The sequence below is a fragment of the Rutilus rutilus genome (assembly GCF_951802725.1).
Source record: "Rutilus rutilus genome assembly, chromosome: 15".
NCBI classification, from domain to species: domain Eukaryota; kingdom Metazoa; phylum Chordata; class Actinopteri; order Cypriniformes; family Leuciscidae; genus Rutilus; species Rutilus rutilus.
This window is the reverse complement of record NC_140220.1, coordinates 29,219,500-29,244,176: the sequence shown is the minus strand read 5'-3', so window position 1 is coordinate 29,244,176 and position 24,677 is coordinate 29,219,500. Positions and strand designations below refer to the sequence as shown.

Here is a 24,677-nt window from a genome sequence, read left to right as displayed (position 1 = left end):
AGATACAGAGAAGATAGAGATGGAGAGACAGACCACATCTCTTCACCTGCCACAGGTGGCCCTTTCATCTCCTCCGTTCACTCGTTCCCCTCCTACTTTGATGAATATGGATGGATGTGTGTGCCATTAGCTTTAATGAGGAGCAAAATTTAAGTGTCATATTAACCATTCGCACAATTCTAATGCCTGCTCTTTCCCCTCATGCATATGAAACAAGTGTTTTGTTATTAAATGTCCCCAGTTTTGCAGACGTACGGCACTGGTGACACACGACCCAAGGGGGCTTTCACACTGACAGTGTTTTGTAGCTACAAAGCGACCAGAATATTACTCATGTAAAAATGCAAACTTTATTTTAGTATGCCTAAAGTAGACAAGGGTTGCATAATAATACATATACAATATTGTCCAATACCGATAAATTAAAAAAAATCCTGTTATTTAATTGTTTATGCTCATTTCCACATTTTTTTACATTCCATTACGTTTACCAACCTTCTCCGCTGTCAATCCCACAATCCCTTTTATAAGCCTATCGCACAGCTCCCCTAGAGAACGGATTGAAAACGCCCATTTAGCTCCACACCAGTGGACACATACGGGTCACTGTTTCATTTTGAGGTACAAAAATCGAACCTCTCCAAAACGACAAACCCATGATGCAAGACAAGTTCTAATAAAAGAGATATTGAACAGACAGTGGTGCTGTTATGAAAACATTAGGGTGATAAAAGCAAGGGCTTGGTGGTTGGATAAAAGTAGCAAAGTATAAATCATTGCTTTATGAGACACGCCAGATTCCTTGGCACTGGCGGGGATTAGGGGATGATGGGTTGTTTTCCACTGTGGTCATCCGTCTGTGAGCTGGTTATTGTAGGCTGAGTGGAATCCTGCACTGCTGCTATTGTCGGGGCGATAACTCGCTCATGATCTGACTCTTAAATTCTGGAAGTGACTCAGACTTCCTGTCTTCCATGGCTTAGACTCCTTGTCCCCCTGGAAGTCAAGAAACAAAGGGTTTTGCCAATTGTATCACCTTTTTTCTTTTCACAGGAATCTCATAACTCCCTGGCTCGGTAATGACATTCTACTGCAAAGATACCAAGTAGGAGGAAGACGGTCTTATCTTTTAAGTTTTTTTTTTACCTCAAAACGGTATCCCGTTGTTCTCCATTTTATTGTTTTTCCGTCACATCCCTGGTACCATCGACCTTGGCAGCGCTCAAGTTCAATTCCCCAACAACTCTATGTATCTAGGTTACAGTATAATTGCATCCCAGGATTTGCCAAGGGCACGGATTCCTCGTTTTTCCATGGTGTTTTTTTATTTTTCTTGAGTAAATTAAAAGATGGAGTCTTATGTTTATCTAAGAATCTTCTCTTACTACAGGGCCACCATCAGCTCCTCAGAACCTGCTTTACAACATCAACCACACCACCGTCAGCCTGGAGTGGACCCCGCCGGCCGACACGGGTGGGCGCAACGACGTGACGTACCGGATTATATGCCGCCGCTGCACCTGGGAGCCAGAAGAGTGCTTTCCTTGCGGGAGCAACGTTGGCTTCTCGCCACAGCAGAGTGGATTAACTGACACCTATGTCACCATCACCGACCTGTTGGCTCACGCGAACTACACCTTTGAGGTTGAGGCCGTGAATGGCGTTTCCGACCTCAGTCGTACCCAGCGACTGTTTGCTGCCGTCAGCATCGCAACCAGCCAAGCAGGTAAGAGGTTTGGACTTCAATGGCATTTTAAATATGTATTTTTGGCACCGTTCTAATGTGTATTTTAAGATACAAGGGAGTTCCGGTGTTTTTTTTGTGTTGCTTGGGTGGACTCTCTTCTCAAGCCTGTATAGTTTCTAATGCGTGCATACACGTTATTGTACTTACCGCCGTTGGGATAATTGAACAAATTATCTGCCAACCATTTTGTGGTTTTGTGGTGGCGAAATAGCGGTGAACAGCAACAGATGATAAATAATAGAAGTCACGCACAAGAATACCTCTCTCATTTCCCCTTTGCTTTTTATTGTCTGCCAAGAGAACCGCCACCTTTAAATATCACTTACAGTCGCCATGGTTGACATTTCCACAAGAGTCTTTGTTGAATTCCTGATAAATGATATGAGCTTTCACTTTATCCCCTGAAATTAAATGGGTGGCAAATGCTTGCATTGGTGCTGAAGTCATGGCCGCAAACATTATTAGCTCGACGAGTGGTTGCCTGTCTTTGGCTCTCCCTCTGTCTCTCTCTCACGCTCTCTCTCTCGGGAGTTGGCCATAATTTAAGAGCTGTTTCTGAGACTACACATGCTAGAGAAATGCATGTTTTAATGAACTATTTTTTATGGGTCTGCAAAACAAGATTTCTCTTTCATGCCCAAGCATCCATGAAAAACAATTTGCCTTCAAATGCATAGTGGTTCTGGTCATTAATAAGAGGTTAGTAGACAGTGATAGCTTAGCACCATGCTTCAGCAACTAGCACATATACTGCAGGGTTGTTGTACGTGCGCGCACACAAAAACACACATTCAGTATTTGAGTGTTTGTTGTTTGGAAAAGAGATTCCTCTATATCGGATGTGTCACCTAGGGATGGTCACAATGGTTGACTAATCGACTAGTAATCCAGTAACTGACTAGTCTGTTATTGAAGCTGACATTGTAAAATAATTTATCATTATCATTAATAATTTATATTTTTATCTATATTTAGATTTATATATTTTTTTAAATATTATTTATAGTCGATCTAGACATGTTGACTAGTTTATCTAGATGTTTTATCTAGAAAATGTATAATCATTTTATCTAGACAAATATGTTGACTGGTTTATCACTTTGTTATCTAATATTTTTATCTAAACATGTTGTCTATTTTTCTCTTAATTTTCTTTTCTTTATCTAGACACATTACTTAGTAAAGCACCACAGCTAACAGACATGTTTGGCTGTTGCATTGCATGTCAAGACTCCTGCTTCTTCTTCCATTCTGTTTCACTTAGTTTAGCTGTTTTCGAATGCAAGAATGTGTTTTATGTAAACACTGTCTAAGAAATGCAAAAAAGTTCCTTTTAATCTAGACCAATTAGTCAAGTAGTCATTCAGGCAACTCACAGACTCGTTGATTCAGACAGTGTGCAGTTTTGTACATCCCTAGTGTTTCCTCACCTGCATTCAAAACTCAAGTTCTCATTTGCATTTGTGTTGTTTTTATGGTTTGCAAACAAAACAAGGTCAGTGACAGGATAATACGAGCAGCTCACGCATGCACGTGTTCACAGAGAGATGAGGAAAGCGACACAGAGGGAGAGGCGATAATGACCGGCAGGCAGTAAAATGAGGGGGGAACAGAGGCGAGGAGGAAGGGGAGAGGGGATGATGTATGTTTCATGACAGGGATCGTGACAGAGACACTCGCTGGAGTTAGGAGCCACAAGGACACACGGACACCTTGGTAGGTTAGGAGCGAGAGAGAGAGAGAACGAGAGATAAGGGACAGAGAGAGAGAGGGAAAAGACCCTTGTCTCAAAGTGAGAGCCGTGCGTAATTATGTCTGGCATACTGACAACAGACAATTACACCAGCCACCCTGGGCAATATTTAGTCATTAGTTATTGTCAGATTGAGAAAATATATTAGTAAAGCCCTGTTTTCTGTAGTGCCAGTATTACCGGTTTCATTTTTCATGTCTTTCAAACTACAGAGTAGGCCATGGAGACTGAAAAAAAAGGAGAACAGAATAAATCTGAGTATGAATAGATTCTAGCTAGGAATGGGGTCTCTGTCGTCAATTCTACTTGTCTTTCAATGAAAAGTTAGTCATTTAGTGCGGTTGACTAGTTTTTAGTTTTGATATTTTTTTAGCAACCAAATTTAAATCAGCATTTTTTAAATATTTTGTTGTGCTCTGTCCAGCTGTTTTTGAACACAAGTGCCCATCTTCTATAAATTATCTCTAAGAAATGCATCTTGTTGTCAGGTGGATCTTAAACCTGCGTAATTATACAGGACTGCACATCCTTGATTATAACTTTGGAGATATCTACATTTGAATTCAAATGAAATGGTTGCCCACTCAATTACTAGATTTAATGATTCACCTTTGATAATTAAGCTCAAGCTCAATTTGAATACAACAGGCTCTCTGTGATGGCAAACTGATAGGACCCCCGGACAATCAGCCTCTTGTTTAGAGCCAAGATCGGAAAAATTTAACCCTATCTGAGCATGCTCAATTCTCTGCTCGCCAGAGCCTTACTGGCGCAATTTTACCCCTGGGTTACCACGGCAATGGATGACTACCTCATAATGGGCGAGAATGGAGCTTCCTGAAACAATAAGCTGCCGGCCAGTCAGACAGAGCAGTACACCCATTAACACTGATGACTTTATCTAGGCCTTTAGAGTAGAAAAAATTGCATTTTTTTAAAGCTCTGTTCAAGACTTGTTAACCTGCTGGGGATACCTGCAAGATTATAAGAAGAGAGCAAGAATTCAAATTGATCTAATGTAACCTAAATTTAAATAAATGTCTTTGTTCAAGATTCATCAGTGCATATCAAAACCGTCAAAATATAATCAGCCTCCCCACCTCTGAAATTTTTGATGAATATAATAAAAATACATAAAAATATATTACACTCTGGTCAAAAGTTTGGGGTCTGTACATTTTTTCTAAAGAAATGAATACTTTTCTATTCAGCAAGGACACATTCAATTGATCTAAAGTTACAGTATTTGTAGCATTTGTAATTTTACTAAATATTTCTATTTCTTATAAATGCTTTTCTTTTTTAACTTTCTATTCATCAACGAATCTTTTTTTTTTTTTTTTTTATCAAATAAATGCAGCCTTGGACATCTTTCAAAATAATAATAAAAATGTTACAGACCCTGAACTTTTTAATAGTACATATATCATATCATATCATATGATGTCATGTCATGTCATGTCATATATATCAGTCATATTTACATTAATGTCAACTAATGTTTTAGCTTTACAGACCCTAGTCACCATCTAACTGTTTTCAAGAAAGTCATACGAGTTTGTAACAACATCAGGGTGAGTAAATGATGACAGCACTTTCATTTTTGGGTGAGGGGGGAATTAGACACTCTCACTGCTGGTCTCCATCTGCACGAGAATAAGTTGGCGCTTCAGGCACCAAGCGTAGGAGTAGAAACTGTAAGGAGAGCAGAAAGCAAAGGTGCAGAGCCCAAATCCAGATGGCTAAACATCTGATGAGGAATTCAGGAATCCTCTCTTTAATTATCTTTCCACTACTGAGTGACACAATAAGCGACAAAAAGAGAGCAAAAGAAGGGATGTGTCCGGATGAGAGAGGGGCTACTCAAAGTACTCATTGTTCCTCCAAAGCCTAATTACTTCCCTGCTCTCCATGAAATGGGTTTAAATAGCGATCGCTTCTGTATCGGCAGGTTCATCATCATCATCATTTCTCCTTTTTTCTTTCTTTTTTCCTCCATTGATGCCTCTTGCCATCCCCCCTGCAGACAATTGTGAATTCTCTCTCTCTTTAATGGCAATTCTTTTTTTCCATCTTCCTAGAGGACTGCATGGGAAATTTGGTGAAGAGCATTTCAATCAGCATTCTATTGTCACTTAACATCTCAGTAGAGATGCCCTCGGATGCGTCTTACTCTCTCTCTCGCTCTTTCCCTCTCTCGCTCCATCTCTCTCTGTGTCTGTCTAAACAACACCCATTGTTCTTCCCAATGCTCTTGAGCGTTAATAGCTCAAAGAATAACCATTAATATTTATTCAGGAGAGTCCTTCTGAGGAGAACAGTGTGGAATCAGGCACCAAACAGCCCTTTCCACGCCGTAGAATTCAGCAACCAGATGTGAGACGCACATTTTAGATGCAAACAGCATGTGCGGTAAACAGAATCAAAGCGAGGGAGGGCGAGAAGCTGTGGAAATGGATTTTTAATGCTTAGGTTACATGTCAGAGGAGCATGATGTGCATGTTGCCCGCTGATAGCTGCCTCTGACTGCGGCCCACTCTGTCTAGGATGTTGCAAAGTTGTTTAAGTGTTTGATAGGGAAGCACATTAACCCTGTACTCCGCCACACTGCTCTTATCTTCTGCTTTCGAGAGGAAATGGCTTAAATAAGAAATTGTTTTCTTTGAGGCGCATGGATTCCATACATAGAATTTGTATAGTTTTTCCAATGCAACGAGATTCTACTTGTGCTATTTCTTCTCATCTCTCGAGTAGAATGAACGGCGTACTTTGATCTAAAGAGGCTTTGTTTTGAGCTGCGAGACAAGAAATGTGCTCTCATGTTCAGGGCAGTCTGGTCGCATTAGCTGGAGCTGTTTTGTCATCCTTTGTGTTTTTTTAAGGTGGCATGAAATGGAAATTGCAAATAACGATGCGCACAGATAAATAATAACACTGCAATATTCCATCAAATTTCATGGTGACTTCAAATGAAGCTGAGCTCAGAGGATCCTAATGCTCCTCTTTTGTTCTGCAAAATGTTTCAAGCAATGTCTAAATGTGTTGCACCAAGCATTATAAAGTGCGAGAAAGCATTCTCATGCCCCAGACCGAAAGACAATCCTCGCGGCATTTCTCCTGTAATTAATACGGCCACTTTTTCGACATGTTATCACCTCAAAATGGATCCCGTTCAATACCCCTGAGAAGAATCACACTTTGGGGAACAATAAGGCCATTGATTGATCTCTGCAAAATCCTAATCTGTGGCAGGGACGTTAAACAGAATGGATTGATTGATTCCCGGGATTCCCAGTCGGCCAGTGCTAGGTGGTGTAATTTTCTAGTTAAGCGGATCCCTCAAGCCTCTTTTGTAGCATTTGTATGCCGTTTTATGTTACCTGAGAGGCCTTTCTATGTCTCTCTCTCTCTCGCTCTCCCTTGCCACTCTCTCTCTTTCTGTCTTCCCTCTTTTGGTAATTCCATCTGTGGTAATTTGATAAGAGCTGGACCAGTCGCTACAATTCAACAGCTGTGGTTAAATCGCTGGTGGTCTGGCTCACACTGGCCTCGACGGCCTTACTCTGGGCACTTAACCTGTGGCATTGTGCGGAATGCCTCGCGATTCGTCCGTCACCCAATCCGTCAGCAATGCATAATTTTCATGGAAGGTGCACTTTAATTACTTTCCCATTTAAATGGCATTGCGGTGGCCTATCTAGGTCATTAATCTTAGTGAGGATCCTGTTGCAAGCCTTTTATTGCTGGCAAACGAAGCCCCCCAAATCCCCCAGAATCTTCTCTGCTTGACTGACTGCAGACTCCCAGCAGCCACCGCTCCAGTGTGTCCTTCTGAACTGGCCGCTGTGTCACGGAAGCGAGAGAGACAGACACAGAGAAAAAGAAAGAGAGATCTACACTCGTCTCTCAGCATGAGCGAGGGGATGGAGAGGACGTTTGCCAACCACCTTAAAGGGACCTGTTGGATTGAGAGTGAGCCGGACTTTCAGTGTCCAGCAAGTGGAATCGAGCACAGTTGGCTGTTCAGAGATTTGCCAGATGAACCTTCTGAAGTACTTCTACTATAGCATCATCTTTAGTTAGGGCTTTAAATCCATTTCAGTTAAATTTCTTTTTTTAATTAAATTCATTATTTTGATGAATTTGATCAATTATATTGTTTTTTAATCACGTATTTTATTATTATTGACTCAAATTACATTCTGGGGTCAGAAGAAATAATTCGATATTTTAAAAATGAGGTAAATATATTTTTGCTGTACCACTTTTATAGTTAAGTATTAAATAATTACACAGAAAATGTACATATTTAAGGATTAGTTTTTCCCAGCCATTTTTAGACTGTAAAGTACATTAGGAAAATACTGTAATATGGTATATTGCTGTCAGATCTATTGCAGAAAGGAGTAACTGTTGCAATAATGATGTCAAACTCAACAGATATGAAAAGTCTCACTTGTATGTGGTTTATTCCATTCTGTCTCTTATTCAACCTTCTCTCTGTCAGAAAAGCGGATACCAACTCGCTCAATTATTTAGATTCCTGTGAGGCAGCAACAAAGTTTTCAGACAAAGTTCTCCCCCCCTTCACCTCTTCTCTCCCCTGCTTTTGCCATCAAATGCATCGTCTCTCTCTTAGCAAACGAGTATTAGATGCTTTCCAAATTACCATCAATCTTTTTCGAGCTCCAGGTGCCCACCATGCATTAAAGTCGGATGCTTTAGTCTCCTTGTAATTGTCACCACCTTCTGAACTCTCTGAGGCTTTTCACCTGAATGTCCTCAGATGTGCAGTCAGCAGAGAAATATAAATTGGAACAAAAATGGAAGCGTCACATAATGCTGTTGGCCATCACTGCGGGCGCTTCTTAACTGGCAGTTCTAACTGACAGGCGTTAATTGAACACTCTGACTGGGTAATTCATAGAGGCTTTGAGGAAACTGTTTCAGCTCACAATGAGTCTGAAATAGAGGTTATGAGGATATTTTAAACCCAGTTAATTGCACCAGGCACTTGTATAGGGTCCACAGCAGCACATATGCTTTTTCTTACTTGTGACTCCATTTCTACTTTTTTTCATTTAGTTATTTATTATGATTTTGGACACAAACCAACATTTCAGAGCATGTGTATATATATATTATTTATTCTTTTTTTTTTTTTTTTTTTAAATGCAGACACAGCTTCAACCTGAGACATTATCTAGCCAAACATTTCTTAAAATGTTCACACACACACACACACACACACAGTCATGCATACAAACAAATGCACCTGTGGCCCTCTGTCCTACTGTTTACATGCAACATGTGTTCCTACATGCTGTTCTGGGGTTAGAGTGTTTCATTTCCTGCTGCAGAAGGGCTGAAACAGAGGGGAGGTACTGTGGTAGTGTGCGACTGAATTGAGATGCGTGTCAGCAGTGCCCAAGACCAGCTGCCACAACCTACCACACTCCAGAGCGAACTCATCGCCTTAACAACTCACACTTAAAATGTGTGAGAGAGAAATCGCGTGCATGTGCAGTTAAAGTTTGTGTGTGTGTGTTTGGATGTGAAATACAGCTGTAAGCGCCAAATCCTTTTACCCTGTCTGTTACCTGTGTGACAAGAACAAATCTATGTGCCAAAATGAATAGGGATCTGGCACATCTGATTTTACTTCTTCATAGCAGCCTTGTCAAGCTTGTCAAACACTCAAAGTAAAGGAATCAGACATATACACACATATTGGTGGTAAAGTAAGAAAAAGATCCTTAGAATATTATGTTGTCTGTAAGTCGTGATTCTACAGCATTCGGAAGAAAGTGTTTTTTTTTTTACCATTTTTGACCACTGGCAACATTGAGTGTGCTAGTTTCACGTCTCTTGAATCACTGCGTTTCTTTGTTCAAACAAATTAAATTCAGCTTAAATCACTATTTTATAAAAATTTCTTTACTTATTGTAGGGATGCACCAATATTAAAAATCTGTCTTGTACCGAAAAGCTGATAATTATTTTCATGTTACGGCGATTTGGTACAATTCTGTCTAAATAAATGAAAAGTCAATAATCTTTTTGATGATACATTATGAAAATGTTCCATTTCTATGTAGTTGAGTTGTTTTTTGCAAATTGATTTAAAGCAGACTCATCATAATGTTATGAAACATCGTAACATCTCTCTTTTTAGGGACTGGTCTTTTTTTACATGATTAAAGGCCAGAAGATGATGGAAAAGTTCTCCTTTTCCTCATTATTCTGTTGTTCATTGTCTCATCAACGCACCGTCTCCTGTGGAGAAGGAAACTAATTATGTCTTCATCCCTTCCTGTTCACACCTCCTCCTATTCTCTCCATTAGCCAAAGAAATTCTAATGAGTTTTAGTCTTGCTACTTTTGGCATCGGAATAAGTGCGTGAGAGTTAACGTTCAATAGAACGAAAAAAAAACATTTGTTCCACAATGGCACCTGCACAGAATTGTCAACTCTTTGACAACTTTTAGCTGTTTCCTAAGTGTAACTTGATTTTATTCATCTCTCACACCTGCTGGTTTCTGTAAGCTATACAGTATGTGACGCTAACACACACAGACACACACACTCTGCTTCTCGGTCATATTGCTCTGGTGCCTTTTCATCAAAGCTGCAGGACGATATGAGGGCCATCTGCTCTCCGGGCATTTAATGTTTATAGTATAAAACAACAATAAAAAGATTACAGCATCCACAGACTGAGTGAGAGGAATCTATTCAGCAGACAGATGGGGAACACAGCTGGACTGGACACCATAAAAAAGGGTAACAGGAGGCAGAGAGGATGCTGGGATGGTAGATAGTGACCATCAGCTTTGAAAAAATGTATTTCTGTCTTATCCAACAGCAGGTGTACTGTCATTGCAGAGGACAGGAACGGCTTGCTGCTTTTTGTTTAGGACGGGCTTTGTGTTGCCACAATTAAAACCATCTCTGTCACATATGATATGGGCCAGAAGGCTTTTCTTTATCTTTTTGTGTCCATTTGCGTCCTTTTGGATTAGTTATCATGGGTCAGCAGAAAGGAAGGCCTGATAGCCCGGAGCCAGTGTCAGAGTGTTTCGGGCCAGTTGATGAAATTGTCACGCACCCCTCCAAAAATGTATGCATTTTGTTTATTTATTTATTGCTTATATATTAAAATGTTCTACATAAACAAGCAAATTAATATGAATTTAATTCTTTATTTAATGTTTTGATATAGAATTTTAACTCTTTATGTTATTGTTATTTATTCATTCATTCATTCATTCATTACGTTTTGATATAGAAAGAATTTAAACCTTTATTTTAAAAATACCAAAAACAAGCAAAATGTAAATTAAAAAATAAATAAAAAATATTTATTTATTTAGTAATGCAGTGAGACCTGTGAAAATATTGCCAGGGCAAGTACAATCTGAACTACGACAGATATAAAATCCCTTACTGTTGAACTCCCTTATTGTTGAACTTTCATGTAGTTAAATATTTAGCCTCATACTTGAATTTGTAAATGGTACCAAACAAGGGCATTTGACATAACCATATTGTGCTAACAACCATGTGGAATGTACCTGTGCAGATTTCAGACTCAAGGGAATGCTCAGTTGTTTGCTCTTTTGTTGCTTTCTTACGTTTTCTTCTGATTTATTTATAGAACTCTTTCCTTTTATACTTTCCTTTGCGGAGAGGAATGTGATTTTTCTTCTCTGACAGAACAGAGGAAAAACCAGAAATTGCGAAAATGTAGAGCACCCCCCTCCCTGCTTTAGAGAAGAATGGGTGCCCACTTTCACGTGCTGTTAAAACAAAACAAAACACAAACCACCGCCTTTGTGTTGCTTTGTCTGTTTTTGCTGACCTTTCCTCTCCATAAAGAAAGAACGGGGGATTCAGTGTGGTCTAGACAGGTGTGTTTCCTCTGTAAACAGGTTAAGCCCCTTACCCCAATCATCGGTGACAGACATGAATATAAGATATATTAACTAGTTAATGAACGAATATTTTCATTAATGTTTATTTAAATATATGGTATATTATCAATTATACATTTAATTAAAGTTTTGCATACAATAATTTAACTATAATTATTTCAAAATATTTATTTAAATGGCACTCCAAAAGCATGGACTACAATCTGGGAAGTGTCTCTCAGGCTCCCAAAATGTCATAAACATCCTCCGTTCCATTGAAAATCAATAGTATGGGGAGATGCAGTTTTCTTATCAACCTCTCATTACTCTGATTCCATGTTTTCATGAACCTGACAGTACATTATGACCACCCAGTCTGAATAACATTGTTAGTAATGTCTACCACATTGCCTCTTTGGGCAGGTGTGGGAACAGAGAAGGGGTATTGAAGGGCTTTTCTTACTCTTTTACCCCTAAATAACAGAAGAGGTGGCTCTTGTTTAAATGAAGTGAAAACTTTGCCATTTGCATAATAGAAAAGCAGCATCCTCCAATTAACTGCTGACAAAGTGCATTTAATTCCCTTAAGAAAACAAGTCGAGAGCACAAAGAAAGGCCAAAGCCTCGTTCTAACCATCATTGTGCTCTGAAAAGTTGGGGACAGGCTTGGTCACAATTTATTCAGCAAACTCTGGTCCTGGTCTCCCACTTATAACCAGGCTCATGCAAAATCACCAATTACAGTAAAGCTATTCAGTCCCCCACATAGTCACAGAGAAAATAGTAGCACCTGTTAAGTTGTTACCCAGTAGAGTGGCCTGATCTATGGCTTGTCAGGTCTATTTTTCTCTTGGTCCTTTATCTAGGCTCTGTTCATTGTTACGAGGATCCTGTACGTTCAAAAGCCACAGGAGCTACAGTGATGGTGGTCTTCGTGTCCTGATTGGCCCAGTCTGACACAGGGGGAGGGATTATAGATTTGAAAGGCTATTGGTCTAGTTTAATAGTGAGGGATTACAGTAATTCAAGCCAATAAACAAAGACTAGACAAGAGCAGCTTCTTTTTTTAAAGATGTGTACTTTGATTAATGATGCTTGTGTTAGGCGGACCACTTTTAGAGACAGTGCCATTAAGAGTGATTCACTGCATTGGATACTGATTAGTTCCATATGGATGGAAAGTTCAGTTGACCGGAAATGTGGAGACATCTTTGTTATGTGTGTGTTGTTCTGCGCTTCTGCGTTTTTATGTATTGTCCATCTTTTCCAGGGGAAAAGGGTGAATTTTTAATCTAAGATGGAGTTTTTGAAGTTGGCTCTTCTCCAAACTTTAATCAGACTTCAAAGGATCCGCAAGACCTCTCTATTCCCCCCTCACATTCTCAATACTTTCCACTTGCTTGTTCTTTCCAACTTATGGATCTACAGAGAAAGAGAGCGAGAGGGGTAATGTTTTATCTTGCACGCAGAGCAGCATTTTATTTGAATCTTCTATGGTTTTGTCATTTTAAGGAACCCACAATAACGTCCTCCGTCGGCTGGCAAAAGAGTCTGGCTTTGATCCTAAATTAGAAAACATTATCCGTTTAATGGAGCAATTTCAGCAAGTATACCCTCAATAATTACTCAATGACAAAAGGTATGTTATCTAGAGACCACCATATTTATAGGACTATTTGTGGAGTTCTTCAAGTGAAGTAGCTCTAAGCCGACCTGAGCTGCACTTTGTGCTTCAGATCGACAGTCGTTTCCTGATGTGATACTGCTAACTTTTTAACGGTTTTCTAAAGTTTCACAGTACACAATTTTTTTTTTATTTTTATAAATAATGATAATATTTCCATGTATTTGATTGTATTTAAATTGCTTAGAATCTGCATAAATCTGTTTATTTATAAAACAGATACATTTACAAGCCATACATATATGGCTAGCTGTGGAACAAGTAGGCTAATATTCAGTTAGTTCAAATGTATGAGACTGAAAGAAATGGGATTTCAGTTTATTAGCACTATTACAGAATATCAACCTGTTTCTTAACTATTTCATGTATGTATGATTAACAAATATGCATCACAATAAGTTTATTAGTTTGTGTTAAAACTGTGTCATCTAAATGGAAGAAAATTGTATATGTAGTTCAAATACAAAAATCTTAAAATGTAGGCCTACATTTTTTGTTGTTGTTTATATTGCAATTGATCATACGTTATTGTATGTGTCTTGTGAAATCTGTTTAATAGAAGCTTATTGCTGTATTTCTCATTAAAAAAAAATACTACTACTAAAAATAATGAATTACATTAATGTACTTAAAACGTGGAGTCAGTATCTAGTCCATTAGGGGTGACAGGCTTTAAAAGCTCACTTTTATTGTCTTCACTGACACTGACTACTATGTTAATATGACGCTGAGGTATTATGGAATAATGACGCTAGTGAAATTTGACACTAAAGGCTTTCACGTCCTAGACCTATTAAAAACGCCACTGTTTTACGAAAAACTGGTACGACGACTGTGCTAAAAACAGCAGCATGGGGAAAATACAGTTTTGCGAGTTGAAGATGGGTGAAACGATAGCGATAACATGCACACAATGTATACTAATTTATAGCAGTGATAGCAGACATGTTTTCCTCAGGAATAGCTTTCTTCCACACACAGGTCAGAGTTCAAGCCACCCGGACGAGCCCGGCTTAAAAGAGAACCCTTCCAGCAACAAGATGAATGTCGCCACTGCTTTTTCCATCAGAATATTGTTATTCTCATTTCATAAAAGTACAGAAAATAGGATTAGGGGCCAGCTATCCTGGGGGATGAGAGTCAACTGGCCCTCTCTTTTATCTCTGCACTGTGCGTTGGGAGCTTGGACTGCTCACAGGCACTTTCAATTGGAGCGATTAAGGCGGCTGAATCTGCAATGTACAGAGCGAGATATGGAGATATGAAGGGACGCAGGGAAGAGACAGGGGAATATGCTTTGCCGTCTGTCATCTAAAAGCCATGTTTGAGTTTCCTAGCATAACGTTTTGGCCTAGAAAGCCAAGAATAAAGAGACATAAAAAGACAGAGGGATAAAAGACTTAGGTTTATATATCGGGGTCGAAAAAAGTCTGAGAATACATTGAAAAGATGGCATTCAAAATGTAGGCTATTTTAAAACAACATTTGGAGATTAAATAAGAAATATATAAGCTTTTGTACGCAATTTTTTTTGTCATTAAATTCGATCAACATTATAATTAGAATATTATATTGATCAAGTATTCATTATATAATTATATATTTTAATTATATATGTGTGCTATTTATTTATCTTAATTTTTACTGATTAAGTAAAATATTTTGTAATATTTAAGACTCTTTATTAAATAAGAGTAGAATCAAATAAAAAAGTAAAATCATTTTCACTAATAGTCTTAGACTTTTGGACTGCATTCATCAATCTTGTTTTTTTACATTCAAGGTTGCCTGTTTTTTAAATGAATAGTTGTTCAAAATGAATATATTTATAGTATATATTTATAAAAAAATAAATATATTTTTGTATTTTTTTTATATATAATTAAGCTTTACTGTACTAACAATGTCTATTATTATAATATTGTATTTAACATATAAATATAAATTATTACAATGTTAAACATATAACTATTTATTTAAAAAAAATGATTTGCACTAGTGATCTTAGACTTTTTTTACTCTGTTGTATTTTCAAGGTTGCCTGTGAGTTAAAAACAAAAACGCTTGCCTCTCGTGTTTTAGATTTGACTCATTTAGTGGGAAAGGGTGTAAGAGGAGAGCTTTGGTAAACCACGGCTGAGTAAGAGAGAGCTTTGTTGTAGCTTGTAGAGGATCCGTCAGCAGCGCTCAGGTTCTCACACTAAAGCGAGCCAGATGGATACTAGAATCCTCTTCTCTTCAGACAGGGAGAATAATCAGCTCTTTCTCACTCTGATCACCCTATTCTCAGGCCCGAGAGAACAAAACCAAAGAGAAGAATAAAAGCACTGAAATCAGCTTGAACTTTCAGCCCCCGTTGCATAGTCCGGTTCCCTCAAACGTCTGTTTCCCAGAGCCAGAGTTAATTGGGGCATGAATCATCTCATTGAGACTAATGTAAACATCCTGGTAATTGATAACAAATCATCATTACAGGTGTGATCAAAACAGATCTACTGCCCAACCACTGAAAATTCAGTCTTTTTTTTTTTTCGAATACAAAATTCTCATTAACAAATCTGTTTGTTTCTGGTTCCATTTCAACTCGACATTAATCACAATCAACACAAGTTTCTGTTCGCTAACAGAACAGAGCAGTGTTTTTTTCTGGGCCTCATTATTTGTAATCCGATGGACGTCACCGCACAGTAATATCGCAGGCCAACAGAAGCAAGACCACTTGGAATAAATTTCGTGAGGCAATACATCTGTAAGTACCGACAAGGACTTTGTCTAAACACGCTAAAAAAGAAATATGTGGCGGCTATTCATACGCAGCTGCTTGCCGTAGAAGGGATTCCTTCACGCTGGGTTCTGTGCGTCTGTAAAGAAGACGTCAAGTCCAGATGAGACATACAAATGATAGGGCTGCTCACCTGCGATGACAGATACATGCAAACAAACACGATCCGCAATGGCATGACTCAGAAGTCTTGCGCAACGTTCGCCGCAGTGGCAGACGAACAGCTGGTGCTGGTGTGCGAGCGTGTCTGGAATTAGTTTAGTGTTAGTTAAGATGACCTCCATTAAAGTCTGTTCACTGCAGTGCAGATGAACAAAACCAGACGCATCTCAAAACAAGCCAATTGTAACGTTGAGTCATTCGTTTTGTCCGACTGTAATAACAAGGATTGCAGTCGCAAGCAATTTGTCTGTTCACACCGAACATGAAAGTGGGGCGTGCCACTACACCGTCAATCACAAAACATAGCCGATCAGAACAGTTCTCTTCTCTCTGTTTGATCTGTCTCACACAACTGAAGAACACACACCAGACGGGATGCTTTTTATGGCTTTCCCTGTGGAATTTGATGGATTTGTTATCTAATGTCTCTTTCTTCATGCCATCCGCTTAAAATAGTATGTAAAGATCCTATTTTACTATCAGATTCTTTTAATATGTTTCTGTAATTTGAATGTTAATATGTTTCTGTGACAAAAAAAAACACCAGGTGGACTTTGTTGAAGATATAACCCTCTCTTTAAAGGGTTAAAAGGATATAATATTAACAAGGTTTATTTATGGCTATTGCAGATTTGTTCGAATCCAGCTGAGCACACACCTACACACACACACACTAAGCGGAAACACGCATATGTGCGTACACATTGTATGGTATGTATCTGTTTGTTGCCAGGTGTGTTTGGCTGAACGAGTGCCTAAATGACATGTCAGTGTGCAGATATGTCACCGCATATCTGTGTGGAGTAACGGTGACAACAACCTGAGCAAATGTTCTCTCCATCACTAGCAGGATAACAAGAGGTCATTAAAAAGAGAGAGAGGGGCAAGTGTGGGTCGACACTGTAGGCTGGAAAATAAATTTGGCTTCTTTGTAAAAGGAAAAAAATATTTTCTTTGTTTGGTTTTTAGGCCCAGGCAGCCTCCTCTGTTTTTCATTTCATATTTTCTCTGGCTACAAGCGGAATTGGAGTGTTTGTTGAACAAGAGCAGTTCTCTCTTACCCTTCAATCTCTCATCTGTCTCTCTCTCATTTTCTCTACCTCTCTCTCTCGCTTTGATGCCAATTTGGCTGGAGCGGAGCATGTCCAGGCTTTTGCAGATGTGTCCCTCTCCCTGCCTCTGATTGCAGCGTTCAGGCCAAATAAAACATCACATACATGCCTCTCTCTCTCTCTCTCTCTCTCTCTCTCTCTCTCTCTCTCTCTCTCTCTCTCTCTCTCTCTCTCTCTCTCTCTCTCTGCCTTTCTTCTCTTTCTCCTCATCACTCACCATCTTAGAAAGCAGGCATGCAAAAAAGAATGCGCATCCATCAGAATCGGAAGATCAGAAAAAGTGCAAAACCTTTAAATGCAACATTGAATATGTGTGTGTGTGTGTGTATATATACATATATACATATATATATATATATATATATATATATATATATATATATATAGGGTTTGAGCATCTCTGTATGTGGGTCTAACCTGATCATATGGGTGAGTGTGATTTTGAGCTTGACTCAAGTCTTTCTTTATGTTCTTTTTAAGAAAGATCAATGACTCTGATTTTCAGTTTAGCCAGCTCTTGGTGAATGACTAACCCTTTTGGCGCTCACACAAGCTTTAATCAGAGCCATGCATTTAACCAGTGAAAATAGGAAAAAACGGAGCGGTACTGGATTTGGTTCCACCCATGTGGACAGCATCCAAACCTGTGATTAAAGAGCATATGAGGTCTGATTAATACAATCATATTGCTGATGACAGAGGCTTTGGGATAATAAATGGCTATTTATGATGGCATCATTTTTCAAAGCGCTCGTGCAATTTTTAAATTTAATTTGAGATTTTAAAATTCATCAATCAGGTGCTAAATGAAAGATTTATTCAGTAAAGAAAAAAAGGAAGAGTTTACCAATTAATTTACCAGTGAACAATAACCAATAGTTTACCAATAAATACACTGAACAAAATTATAAAAAAATTTCATGAGCTGAACTCAAAGATCTAAGACTTTTTCTATGTACACAGATAATCCATCCACCTCACAGGCGTGGCATATCAAGATGCTGATTAGACAGCATGATTATTGCACAGGTGTGCCTTAGGCTGGCCACAATAAAATCCTCATCCAAAGCCTCCATATGTGAAGAAAGAAATTCATACAGGTTTGAAATTACACAAGAGCGAGTAAATGAAAGGATTTTCATTTATGGGTGAACTGTTCCTTTAAAAGATTGTCAGAGGAACTGAACTGATGGTAAAACTAAGATAAGTGGCCTTGAATGCATGTAAAATCTAAAATAATAGTTTTTGCTATGTGCCTCTGATCCTGAAAAGCCCATCAGTTTAAAGCACAGCTTGTTTGGGTGAATAATCTTGGCTTTTCGGTTCCGCCGGAGCTCAGATATGCAATCAGCGCGGTGTGCGTGTGTGAATGTGTTGCGCAAGCCTGAGGCATTACTTTGACATTTCGCTGAGATGAGAGGGTTGAGGTCCTTCTGCCTGTTTAGTGAGCCCTTCAAATGCGAATCGTCATGCAACCTCTGTTTTATTAAGACAAACTATAAAAGGCATGACGCGTGTCTTGTAGTCATGTAGCTGCTTGTATAGCCAAAGGTCAGGCTGGCAGCAGATAAACTGGAAGAGTGGGCCAAAATTGGCCTCTGTCCCAGGACGTTCATCCCTCATTTGAATTGCGTCGCTTTCAGGGTCGGGTATTTGCTCCGATGGTCTGTGCGGTCAGGATCACTGTTTGAAACGCCCAGTGAGAGAAGGGTCTGTGGCATATTTTTATGATTACATAGCAACCTTTCACCCCAACACTGCAGTCTGTGTTCCTGAAAAGTCTGTAATTAGAGTGAAGCATGATTGTTTGTTTGTTTGGTTGTGTGTGTGTGTGTGTGTGTGTGTGTGTGCTTAAACCAGAGGCCAGTCTCAGCAAGGCAAAAAGAAGTACATATGAAAAAGAAAAAAAATTCTCCCAAACTCAATTGCATATTTTCAAAGTTGTCATTTCCAGAGAATTCAAGATCAGATCTAGAGCAATTTATGCAGTCTCAGCCGTTTGATTTTGATTTGGTGCTAATTCACATGGGCGGCTCATGGCAGCAGATGGGGTGTGTAATGTCAGGAGCGGTCTGAGGGTTTCTCCTACGGAAGCTGTGGTGGAGTTGGGAATTGAACGTGGAGCGCTGATGTGTGTATTGTGGAGATGATGAGGTGCTTATGGCTGAGGCCATCACGCTTGAGTGGAGGGGATGCTGGGTAGCCTGATAAAATCCAGAGTGCTGTCTTTTCTAGCACATGGGAGTAAAGTCATAATCACATGATTTCTATTTCTTCTCTCTTCACCCACAGCAGAGACTCAGAGATATACGCGGATGTCTCTCATTCTCTCTCCCTTAACTATTACTCATCTTTGGAAATGACAACATAATTCCGCTATTGCTTGTTTTGTAACGTCTCTGTGCTGTGTTGATAAAGATTTCTCACTGTGTTTATGTATGTTACCTTTCAAATCTTTTTTGCTTTCTTATTATGTCTTATGGCCCGATATTTGGATGTTATGGAAATAAGAAATAACAGCAATGCATCACAAAGACCAAAAATGTTAATCTAGATGAGAATTTTTTTATTTTTTTTGCTGTGCTGTACGAATCCAATTGAATGATACATTTAGGCCCAAACATCTTAGAATACTCTGAATGAAATGACACTGAAATGTCTGAATGACACTAAAATGAATTAGAAATATTTCAGATTCTGCTCTATTTCTAGGTGACTAGCCTAATCAAATAAATAATTTGGGACATTTATCATGTGACAATTTTTAAGGACTGTCAGATGTTCTTGTTTCCACTGAGGCACAAGATGCTCTTTGGATCATCTCAAATCATGCTGGAGAATATGGTGATCAGATTCGACACAAATTGTGTGCTGGTGTAATTAAAACAAAAGAAGGACTAACTTAATGAAATGTATTTTAATTTTTCAATTAAACTCTTCAGTCAAATTGCTATGCTCATAATATAATGCATGATAGAAGCATTTTCATTAGTGTCCTTTGACATTTGAACCTCACAGTATGTGGACAGTGGCAACCTTGGGTCAGTGAGACTACATGATTACTTTATGATTATACGTCTGTAAATGAATGTTTCTAATGCAGGTCGGGTGTCTGGGGGTCAGATGGTGCAGTGGGAACAGTGATGGCTGATAATAGGCTGCCACCGCTGGACTCTAATTTGTGAGAGGAAGTGTGGGGACGAACTTCACCAGCTCCGCTTTAGGTATCAGGCATTCCGGCGTCTGCTACACGATTAAATGCCATTCCAAACTCATGGCATGCTCATCGCATAGGACAGCTGGGCTGTTAGAGTAAGAATCCATGACTGGTGACGTGTGATCAAGGGGCTCACAGTATTGAAAGAAGCTAGATTTTCAGATCAAACATCCTTCAGAGATATTAGTGGTTCTGATTTGTTGCCGTTTTGTTTTGTTGCTGTTTTGTTTTGACTTTCATATTCCGTCCTTCCTTCCTTCCTTCCTTCCTTCCTTCCTTCCTTCCTTCCTTCCTTCCTTCCTTCCTTCCTTCCTTCCTTCCTTCCTTCCTGCCTTCCTGCCTTCCTTCCTGCCTTCCTTACTGCCTTCCTTACTGCCTTCCTTCCTTCCTGCCTTCCTTCCTGCCTTCCTGCCTGCTCTGAGGCAGAAACAACTTCCAATAATTTAGTTTTTTTGTTCTGGATAAACATTATTTTTCACAGTGTGAAGCTGTGATTTGTATGTTTTAGAGCTTTTCCAAATCTGTGTTTTCAAATAGTAATCTTTATCAATCAGCTCTGCCAATGACAGACTCCGGAATGAACAGCCTTTGCTGCCTGGATCTGCTTTTGAATTGGATTCCACTTCTCTCTACAGCCTAATAGGATGGTTCCGAATTGTGAGAGACAGCTATCGTAATAGCACCCCTCTAAAGCACAGGGTGTGTCATCAAGAACTCTCATATGGAATTCTTACCATTACTATTCAAGAAAGACTGATAGTGAGGATGGAGACGTGGAAAAAAGCTTTTAGCTTCTCAAATATTAAGGCAAAATATTACAGGTTGTGATATGTTTCGTTTCGCTTACTTACATTTACATCATTTAAAGAAACCAAGCAAACTAGACGTGACAAGACCCAGAACTGTACGTTTTACTTTCAGATTCAGCTGCAAGTGTGAGTTTCAATGGCCTTTTCACTTCTAAAGCATCTCACGGTTTGCCGAAAAGCTCGGGCTTTGATCCCTGAGAGAAATGAAAGCGTTACTTAGCAGCTTGAGCGGTTCCTGTGTGCAGCACCAAATCGGAGCGTCCCCCTGGCCCCGCTCTAACTGAAAGTGACAAAGCTCTTGGTAACGGTGGTTGGGAAAGCACATTTCTGTTTGGTAGTGTGCAGCGGGAGGACGCCGGGGCTGGGGGTCAAGGGACAGACAGCAAGCGAGAAAGGGAGAGACAGCACAAGACAGCAAAAGAGAAAACCTTGTCACTGCAATTCTGCCGGTTCCCTCAACATTCATCAAAACGGGGGGCCATCATCTTCTACCTACTTTATTTTCTGAATCACTGAGCCTCTACTGACGGAGTGAATTCTCCTCTCCTTGCTTTCTCTCCCTTTCTGGCTTCTGTCTCTTTATTTCTCTGGGTTTTGTCCTCTCTTTCTTTTTTCCCACTCAGTCTTTCTAATGTTTGCACTCAACTATGTGCACTATCCACTGCCTGAGTGAATAACCTTCGGCGTGAGGCCGGTCCAAGCATACACAGCCACGAGCGAATGATGATGTACATTTACATTGGACTTTACAAAAGTAAACAAAAATCAAATAAGTATTATAATTAATTATTTGTTATGATTTATTATAATATAATATAATTTCATATTTTTATGACATGAGTAAACATGTAATATTTTTGCTCCATTTATTTATTTTAAATTGTGCTGCACTTTGGGTCAACTTCTGTGACTTTAAAATGTGCTAAATAAATAAACTTGATTTGATTATGACTATAAAATGCATAGGCCCAACAATATTCTGAATGGGAAACATTTTAAAAAGTTGTTGATCCTATTTAATTTATACATTTATTTGTAGCATTTTATTATTTACATTGAGCATAGTTTTTTTTCCTTTGCGGTCCATCATTTTTGGGTCATGAAGCACCATTATTCACACATACAAAATCTCATGTCTCAACTCATTATGCAGGTTAATCTAAATAAGTATTCACACACTCACACGCCATCTCCCTGGGCTTGTGAAACAGTGGCAGACTGGAGAAACAAGAGGACATGCTCCTTCACACACTCACACACATTTTGCGGTAGCCAGGGGCAATAATGAGGCAGATCTAACACCCACGCTTTCTCCGTTCTCATATTCATTTACACACTCTCACACACCGGTGCAGCCTCTCCTTGAGGTTTTTTTTTATGCTGCTCCGTCTCTTTCGCAGGCCTTTTTTCTTTTCCTGCTTAGAGTCAAAATGTCAAGCTAAGTAATGTTGATTGCGCCAGCCCTCGTTAGTGTCTGTCCGACGAGAGCTCTGTCGCCGATCTCGATGTTTTCATAGGGCTCTGGAAAAGCAGTCTGTGGGAGGCCCAGCTCTATTAAAGTCCTGTGCTCCAGCCGAGGGACGACCATAAATATAAAAAATATCCAGCAAATGACAGAAATCTGTAGAGAGGACGTCCCACATACCCGCCTAACCCCCCACCTGCCGTGTATGCAGGATTTCTTTAGTGATGTGTCAAACTGCCCCACACTTAAAGCTGTATTGACTATTGCAACCCTAATTTTATTTAGTGTTTTTACAGAAAAACATTTAATTGGCCACATAAAACGACAGCTTACAACCAAGAAGAAGCCTCTGCCGGATGATAGTATCAGCGGTCAATCAAACAAACCCACCTGCTTTTCAGCAAACCAGTTAGAACTACTGGGCGGACATTAACATCGCCTCATTAATATTCATGAGCCAGGCTGATAAGGTTTTTTAACATGCTTCTCAGATCATTCCTACGCCCTTGGTTAAAGCAAAACCTCTATTCTTCCGTCTCCTGGCCTTTGTCAAAAAATAGGAGCTGCAATGCAGCACTTAAGAATGTGTTCGTGGAGCCATTTCATTTGGCATCTCTTGGTAAGCGCTCAGAGTTATTCAATAGTTTTTAGGTGGATGAAAAGAATTCATGGACGTGAGAGTGTCAGTCTTGACTTAAGTGGCTGGATAATTAAAATACTTCAAAGTTAATACTGCACAAGCAAAGCAGAAAGAGAAAATGATTTCTGTAAAATAATGGCATTCTAGTGCTTCTGCACTTTCAGATACTGAACGCCACAGCCAGCCAACAGAGGGAGAGAGAGAAAGAATCTGAGAGTATATAAAAACATCCATGCATAATGTATCCCTAATGTATTCTAATGCAGAGCATGATAGACGCTTGCTTCTGCTTGAATTAACTTATGCATTAGGAGGCTTGAGAAGGTCACTAATATCTGCTTTTATGTCACCCAGCCACTGCACACAAAACGTCCCCCCCTCGCACTGCCTCTTTAGGACAGACGGAACAATTATCCGATTTTCTGCTGCGCTAGGCCCCTTACGTGCGATAAAAGTGGGAGTGGGTTGACTCGCTCTGAGGTAAGCATGTCATTAATGGTTGTTATAGGGCAGTGGTTAAACATACCATGGGGAAAGTGCCATGGAGAGGGAGTGAGGGACACATTTCCTCCATATTAACACTGAACTCAGGGTCTCTCTTCCAGCTCGCAGATTCGAGTCGATATGAGGGCTGTCATCACGCTCGATTCTCAATTACTCGGCTGGTTCTCAGCGGAGAGGGGATGGCGGCCTGTCCTGCATTGCTGGAACAGAAGGCTGCTGTTTATGATGAAAGTTTGGGCCCTGCCTTAAATTATGTCAAATATATATATATATCTAAAAGTTTGAACAGGAGTTAGATAGTTGTGTTTTAGCTTTCATGATGTAGTGAAAGTTGTGGAGCAAATAAATATATCTGTGGGTATATCAAATAGGTTTTTCCACATTTAAGTCAAGGTAGTGGTAAGGTTGTTCTTATGGAAGTGCTAGATGTCTCAGACCCAGTGAAATGGCTTGACGAGGGCGATTATCAGATAATTATCATTATTGGCCAGAATTTTTATATCAGTCACAGTGCATCTCTATACAGCACATACAGTATATGGTCTCAAATCTAACAGACTTGATCTAAAAGCCTCAAAACTCTTTTTCAATTTTATTCACCCCTTTTTTCTGTTCAAGTCTCTCTCTAAAGACATCTGTTTATACTTTAACACATTTTAGGTTACATTTACTTCATATTATTTGGTTTTATTACTATCTTGATAAGTGGCTTGTCAAAACTAGCAAACATCTGTTGCCTTAGGGCCAAAGTTTAGTGCTTTTACAAGTAAATACAAGTCTCTAACAGATTGATCTGTCAATGGAAAATTGTCCTCAGAAATCCCAAGAGCAGCGTACACATGTTTGTATAGTGTAACTAGATTCAGAAGTCAAAGGGTGTGCTGGATA

The 24,677-nt window shown here is 39.4% G+C and overlaps 1 protein-coding gene across 2 annotated transcripts in view; it reads left to right on the top strand.

Moving 5' to 3' along the window:
- The window catches only part of epha7 (eph receptor A7), a 68,739-nt gene that overhangs the window by 26,962 nt on the left and 17,100 nt on the right, over positions 1–24,677 (top strand). For both annotated transcript variants that reach the window (XM_084431378.1, XM_084431377.1), the window contains exon 5: positions 1,391–1,726. In XM_084431378.1, coding sequence (XP_084287504.1) covers positions 1,391–1,726 — 336 coding nt within the window. The remainder of the gene's footprint in view (positions 1–1,390; positions 1,727–24,677) is intronic.